The sequence below is a fragment of the Hemicordylus capensis genome, chromosome 7 (genome assembly GCF_027244095.1).
Source record: "Hemicordylus capensis ecotype Gifberg chromosome 7, rHemCap1.1.pri, whole genome shotgun sequence".
In the NCBI taxonomy this organism is placed as follows: Eukaryota; Metazoa; Chordata; class Lepidosauria; order Squamata; family Cordylidae; genus Hemicordylus; species Hemicordylus capensis.
The window spans coordinates 33,026,521-33,033,932 of record NC_069663.1 but is presented as its reverse complement, the minus strand read 5'-3'; the positions used below and the strand labels follow the sequence as shown (position 1 = coordinate 33,033,932).

Below are 7,412 nucleotides of genomic sequence, written 5' to 3'. Positions count from 1 at the left end.
GAGTACTCTGGTAGTAGGGAGGGGAGAGGGAAAGGAGTTGGAGCGCGTGTAGTTATTTCGTTATTAGTGAAAGCGACTGGTTTGATCTGAGCAGAGGTGCTTCTAGGTAATTTTGGAGCCCGCCCACCCCCACCGCAAGTTAAGCATCATTCCCCTACACACACACACACACACACACACCGTGACACACGCAGTATTTTTAACACGTGGGTTCTTGAGGGCACCAACAACAACTGAACTCACAAGAATGTAAGAAATGAATATAAAACAGGTATATTTATGCAAATATGCATGAGCAGAAACATTTCTACACGCAACGTAACATAGTCCCATCCCACCTATTCCTTTCCCCCCTCTGTCTCTAAAGCAGAGTCACACTTGGCCGCCTGGCGCACACCACCCCAGACTAAAGAGGATTTGGGGGCCCCCAGGGAGTGTGGAGGCCCTGGCCTCCTTCGGCCCGGAAGTCCAGGGGTAAGAGCACCTCTGGATCTGAGCCATGGGTTCATTCCCATTCGCTAAAAATAAGGGACAAATGGCATCCCATAAGGGACAGGCAATTTGGGGCTGAAATAAGGGATGTCCGTACTAATAAGGGATTGTTGGTAACCGTGACTACTCTTGTACAGTTACCAGGCATCTTTGCTGTGCATTTTCAGAGCAGGAGTCCTTAGACTGTGCTGGGGGCTCACCCACAAGGAACCCCAGCACTTGGTTTACATTGCCAGTGCACAGCCTTGGAACAAACTGTAGTCAGGGAAGTGAGTGTCCCTGAACATCTGCAGAGTGTCCTCTTGCTGAGAAGTATTATTTTATTATTTTTTATTTAACATATTTGTATACCGCCCAAAACGCGAGTCTCTAGGCTGATTATATTGCAACCAAAATAACTGTACATAGCACTTTTCAAGAGTCATTGTTGGGGGGAAACAGAAAGGAAAGAAGAAATAGAAAGACTTGTGTCTGCCCCGAGGAGCTTACAATCTAACAATTCACTCCACCTGGGACTGTGTTAGGAAGGTGCTCCCCAAACAAAGAGAGATCTTTTTACAAATCAAGCATTGGCTAAGAGGGCCTGGGTCACGGCTTACTAGGCCTTGCCCCAGGATCTGTTTGGCAGGCCTGCAACGTCTGAAGTAAAATAAGCAGTTATAACAACCCCCTTGAAATAACCACAGCCATTCCCACGGCTTCCCCACAGACATCTGGGATTAGGGGAGGCGGCAGCTTCCGAGTCTCAGAAGGGCTGACTTTCAGGCGTCTGGATGCATTTGGTCCATTCCGACCTTCTCTGGGCTTCAGGCACCTTGCCACGAAATGTTTAAGAAGGGGCAGACGTGGCAAGGAGACTTGGTCCTTTTCTTCTGAGCCTTTGCTCAAGGTCACGGTCAAACCTGCTGTTCGTACTGTCCTTCAGTGGCCGTGAAGAAGTCCTCCAGGACGCCCTTGAGGTACTCAAATGTCGGCCGCTGCTCCGGGGCCTCCTTCCAGCACTGCAGCATCAAGTTGTACAACTCATTGGGGCATTTTTCCGGGGCCGGCATTCGGTAGCCACGCTCCAAATTCTGGATTACCTCTGGGTTGCTCATCCCTGCAGGCACAACACATAGCTCTGTGTTAGAAGACGCCAGCAGGGCAGTGATGTAGTTGCAAATTCAGAAGTGCAGGCTCTCTCCATGACAGCCCCCATGGCCATGCCCACCCCAACAGCCGGAGAAGCCGAAAAGTACCGGTGCTCCGACCCTGCACATCCCCTCTCAACTACACCCCTGCCCCGGGCTTGGGGGTGTGGGCAGGTAGCGGATAGATAAGATGAGGGGTGACAGTTTCAACACCACATGGAAACAACAAACATACTGATGAATTTGACTCATTATTTTTCATCAGATAAACATCCAGGAGTAATACTAAATGTTGCTTAGTTTTGTGTAGCTGCATGTAAGATGCCACAAGAATTTATTCAAGCTATCTCTAAGTGAGATTTCAGTTTTCAACCTACAATTGGAAGCTATTGTGTTTTTCTTTTTGGTCAATGACCTCAATAAATTTTAATTTTATCTGATTAGACTGGTGGGGGCGGGGGGCGGGATAGAACGCATCCAGGTCCTTTTAGGAGTCCAGGACTAAGGCACAGCCTTGGGACACATAACTCACTAGTTGTTATGAAAAATCCAAGCAGGAATTGCATAATACGGCCCTAGAAATCACAAAGGACTAAGGAGGAGCTCTTCCTCATGCTGTAGTGGCTAGAGTGTTGGACTAGCACCAGGGAGACCCGGGTTCAAATCCCCATTCAGCCATGATACTAGCTGGGTGACTCTGGGACAGTCACTTCTCTCTCAGCCTAACCTACTTCACAGGGTTGTATTGAGGAGAAACCTAAGTATGTAGTACACCACTCTGGGCTCCTTGGAGGAAGAGCGGGATAGAAATTTTATAAATAAATAAATAGATAAATAAATAAAGTTAAACAAGGAAAAGGAGAGAGAAAATGATGTTGGGGTGGGACAGCCAGCCAGGCCTGCAAGGTGTTAACAGAGAGTGACTCCGGATTCCGGAAACTCTTTGCAGACCAATTACGTTGTGCCCAGTGCAAAAGCTGTGAGGCTGCACCAAAGCATACTGGAACAAAGGCCACTCTGCCTGTATAAACAGAAAAGCAGACACTTGCACGAAGGTCTCGCTATGAAGGGTACATCTGAGCCCGTCCAGAACAGAAGCAGCTGGTCCAAATAAGCTGTGGGGAGGATGCCAAAGGAGGCCCAGCTGCCCCTGCTTCCCAGAGCTCCGTTTGCTCCTCTCTCTCCTGCCCTGCACACTGTCTGCAGTCTGCTCATTTGTCAGGTAGAGCAGCACGGTTAACTGTGCAGCTCTACCTGACGAATGGCCCAGGGGCGTAACAAGGCTGGAGTGGGCCCAGAGACAAAATTTTAAAATGGGCCCCTCACTCTCTCACACACACACACACACACACACACACACACACACACACACACGACAAGTCATGTGACTTGCCTCTGGGGGGCCCTTGCCTAATGGTAGTTACGCCCCTGGGCCTGCAGGCATATCTTGATTACTGCAATGCACTCTATGTGGGGCTGCCTTTGTACGTAGTCCAGAAACTGCAGTTGGTCCAGAATGCAGCAGCCGGATTGGTCTTTGGGTCATCTCGGAGAGACCATTTCACTCCTATCTTAAAAGATCTACTGCTGCCAATAAGTTGCCGGGCAAAATACAAGGTCTTGGTTTTAAAGCCCCAAACAGCTTGGGCCTTGGATATTTAAGAGAACATCTTCTTTGCTATGAACCACACTGCCCATTGAGATCATCTGGAGAGCTTTGTCTGTAGTTGCCACCGGCTCGTCTGGTGGCTACTCGGGGACGGGCCTTCTCCATTGCTGCCCCAAGGCTTTGGAACGCTCTCCCTGCTGAAACAAGAGCCTCCCCATCTCTGACAACTTTTAAAAAGGCAGCCAAGACCCATTTGTTCCCCCAGGCTTTTAATTAGATATTGTTTTAATTGTGTTTTTAATAGTTTTAACATTTTAAATTTTAAATTGTTGTGATGTTTTAACCTTTTTATTTGTTGTTTTTATTGTACTGTTGTAAACCGCCCAGACGCTTGTGTTTTGGGCGGTATACAAGTGTGTTTAGAGAAAATAAATAAATAAATAAATATCTTACAGTGCTGCTCTCACATGTAGTCTCCCATTCAAAGGCAAACCAGGCTGTACCCTGCTTAGCAAAGGGGACAATTCATGCCGGCTACCACAAGACCAGCTCTCCTCCCTATGTTAGCTATAAAGGTTGCCACTACAGAAATCCAACAAATCCGTCGATATGTTCGTCCCCGATTACCCTTAGTGTAAGGAAGGGGTTCTCCACCTTGGGGGTCTCATTGTGGCTGCAGACGATGGAAGATGTGTCCAACAACAACAGGGGGCTCAAGACTGGAAAACCCCGGTAGAGGGCTGGGTTGGGAGGTGCTTTGGGTTTGTTGCCAGATTTGTTAAATCGCCGTGAAAGGCAGGGGAGAGTTAGGTTTCTTTTCTTAAAGCACGAGCAGCTGGACCCGCCTGTGGATACAACATCCTCTGTGCAGGTGGAGAAAAGACGGCTTTGCTGCCGAGAAATCCTGACCTGGGTAAGGGATCCGGCCGTAGGTGATGATCTCCGTCAGCAGGATCCCAAAGGACCAAACGTCAGATTTGATGGTGAACGTCCCATAATTAATGGCTTCCGGGGCTGTCCACTTAATGGGGAACTTTGCTCCTGAAAAACACAAGGGTGGAGGGCAATAGCTTGTGATGAGGCCGCCACGGTTTCTCTTCCAGGCGACTTGGAGACATTTTCTGCACTGGCCACAAGAAGGGGCTCTGCCTCCATGTGATGCCTGAGACTTTCCATCCCAGGCCCACACCCTGTGTGCCCCAGCAGAAAATACAGTACACACATGATTGGGAACTCCCCATATCTGCTGCTTTGTAAGAATGCATATCACACCACAATGTGTACTCTTGGAAAACGTTTCAGACAACCGGTTCAAATCATTATAAATGCCTCTGGGTCTATGCAGAGGGGTCATAGGAGTGTCCCCTCCTCAGGACCCTGGTCTCACTCGATACATCTGGCCAAGTGGATTTCTGCCACCGTGGTTTCCAGAAGTCCCCAAAGATGGATCCTCAGATACTGTTGGACTACAACTCCCATCATCCCCAGCCACAACAGCCTCCAACCATTATGGCTGGAGGGGGTGATGGGAGTTCAGCAACAGGGGAGGAGAAGAGAGCTGGTCTTGTGGTAGCAAGCATGACTTGTCCCCTTAGCTAAGCAGGGTCCGCCCTGGTTGCATTTGAATGGGAGACCACTGTAAGATATTCTTCTCAGGGGATGGAGCCGCTCTGGGAAGAGCTTCTACAGATTCCACATTCCCTCCCTGGCAGCATCTCCAAGATAGGGCTGAGAGAGATTCCTGCCTGCAGCCTTGGAGAAGCTGCTGCCAGTCTGTGAAGACAATACTGAGCTAGATAGACCAATGGTCTGACTCAGTATATGGCAGCTTCCTATGTAACATTTGGGGACCCACGCTGGAGAACTCCTCTATTATGTACATCGGCAATATTTATGGGATCAAACCATGAAGGAGGAGGGTAGGTTGGCTCTTTCCTTTTTCACAGAGAGCCAGACCCTAGTTCATTAAACGGACAGAAATGTGTGAACTGGGTCAGCAGCAGCTCATCCTAAGGAGCCAGGGCAGGGAAGTGGGGCAGCATTCTCTCTGACAGGAAATACCAGATGCTGTTGACTACAACTCCCAGAATCCCCAGCTGCAGTGGCTTTTGCTTGGGGATTATGGGTGTTGTAGTCAACAACATCTAGGAATCCCTGTTAGAGGGAACCCTGGAGGCGGGGGGGGGACGCCAAAGGAGGCACAGCTGCCTCTGCTTCCCAGAGACCCATTTGCTCTTCTGTCTCCCGCCGCACATGCTGCCTGCAGGCTGGCCATTTGTTAGGTAGAGCATGCAACTCTACCTGTGGAGCGGCCAGGCTGCAGGCAGCGCAGAGAAAGGAGCTGACGATGCTCCAGGAAGCAGAGGCAGCTGTGTCTCCTTTGCCCCCCACCCCACCCCACCCCACCCCCCAGCTCATTAGGGCCAGCCACTCCTGATAGTAGGCACAAGGAAAGAACCTGAAGCCAGCCTCGGATTGGCCGCTTTGGACTCTCCCAGGCTTTGATCCTTCAACCAGTGTGGGGAGGAAGCGGCTTTCGGTTTCCCAGAAAGGGCCCGGCTCCCTTCTTACTCATCATCTGCTGCTTAGTGCAGTGCGCAGCAGAATCCCCTCCAGAAGCTGCCGCCAGCCCTGCTCAGAACCACAGGTCCCCTCTCTGCCTGCGTGCTGCAAACCCCTCGCCCTCTCCCGCTCTTACTGCTTCTTCCCTCACCGCCGCCCCCCAAGCAGCCCTGCGGCCTCCGACTTCCTCCGGAGAGGCTGTGGCAAGCGGCAAAGGCCAGCCCCCCTGAGCGGCTGTGGCGGATTCCTGCCTGCCTAGCGGAGGGAGGGAGGGGGCCGGAGTGGGGGGGCTGGCGTGAATTCTCACAGCAGCAGAGAGGGGCAGAAGCGCACCCAGCAAGGGCTCCAAGAGGCTGCAGCTATTGGGGTGCCCAGGGTACCCAGGCGTCGGAGGTGAGGGGGGCCCCAATGCTGCCTGGCCCCCCAGCTGCGGGTGCAAGCTCTTAAAAAAGGGGTTTTGCACAGGGTGGGGAGGAGGGGAGGTTCTCTGCGGCCTCCTCTTCTCTCCTGCTGCTGCTTGCAAACTCTGCAAGGCGTGTGAAGAGAGACGCTCCTTGCAAAGCGGGCCTGGCTCTCCGAGGGGTCCGGAAGAGGAACTGCTCCAGTGGCCGTGGGGGGCATCTTGCCCCAGCCCCCTCCACTGGCACCCCAGTAATCCACGCCGTCTCGTGGACGGAGCGCCCCTGGCCCCAGGCACCAATGTCCCAGCAACCCCGTCCTTGCGTGGCGGTGGCCTTTGTGCACAGCAGCATGATGCCGGGGGCCCTGCTTTGCCTTCAAGCCATCCGTGCGAATACGTTGCAAGAGGCAAGGGAGGCCCACCTAGCTTCTTATTAGCCGGCCATCTGCCCACCCGTGGCTCTGTTGGCGGGGCCCAGTCTGTCTCAGCAGCGGAATGAGGTGGGGAAGAGGAGGTCGGGTTCCACGCCAAGGGACTCACCTGAGAAGCCTTCAGGCGGTACAGGCGCTAGCCCGGGCCCTCCTGACCTCCCCATGAGGCACTTTAAAGGTAAAGTGTGCTGTCCAGTCGGTGTCGACTCCTGGAGACCACAGAACCTGGTGGTTTTCTCTGGAGGAATACAGGAGGGGTTGACCATTGCCTCCTCCCGCGGAGTATGAGATGATGCCTTTCAGCATTTCAGCATCTTCCCATAGCGCTGCCGCCCGACAGAGGTGTTTCCCATAGTCTTGGAAACATACCAGCGGGGATTCAAACCCGCAGCCTCATGCTTGCTAGACAAGTCATTTCCCTGCTGTGTCATTAGCACTTTAGAAATATTTAAAAAGGATAGCAGGCAGGAGAGCTTTGGGCAGCGTGCAGTAATGGGAGAAGAAGTCCCACATCTGAGAACACGGGCATTACGTGTGCTAACTTAAAATCCACCTGTGGATAACACCACATTGCACGGGCTTGTACACAGAAACATAGGAAGCTGCCTTATACTGAGTCAGACCACTGGTCCATCTAGCTCAGTATTGTCTACACAAACTGGCAGCGGCTTCTCCGCAGTTGCAGGCAGGAGTCTCTCTCAGCCTTATCTTGGATATGTCAGGGAGGGAATTTAGGACATTCTGCATGCAAGCAGGGAGGTGCTCTTCCACGAAGCCAGGGTTTCTTA

General features: G+C 51.9%; 1 protein-coding gene across 2 annotated transcripts in view; it reads right to left on the bottom strand.

The window, feature by feature from the left end:
* Positions 1 to 250: 250 nt before the first annotated feature.
* LCK (LCK proto-oncogene, Src family tyrosine kinase) overlaps positions 251 to 7,412 on the bottom strand; it is a 34,938-nt gene continuing 27,776 nt past the window's right edge. For both annotated transcript variants that reach the window (XM_053268708.1, XM_053268709.1), the window contains 2 exons: positions 4,141 to 4,272; positions 251 to 1,591 (listed from right to left, as the gene is read on the bottom strand). In XM_053268708.1, coding sequence (XP_053124683.1) covers positions 1,389 to 1,591; positions 4,141 to 4,272 — 335 coding nt within the window. In that variant the 3' untranslated portion in view covers positions 251 to 1,388. The remainder of the gene's footprint in view (positions 1,592 to 4,140; positions 4,273 to 7,412) is intronic.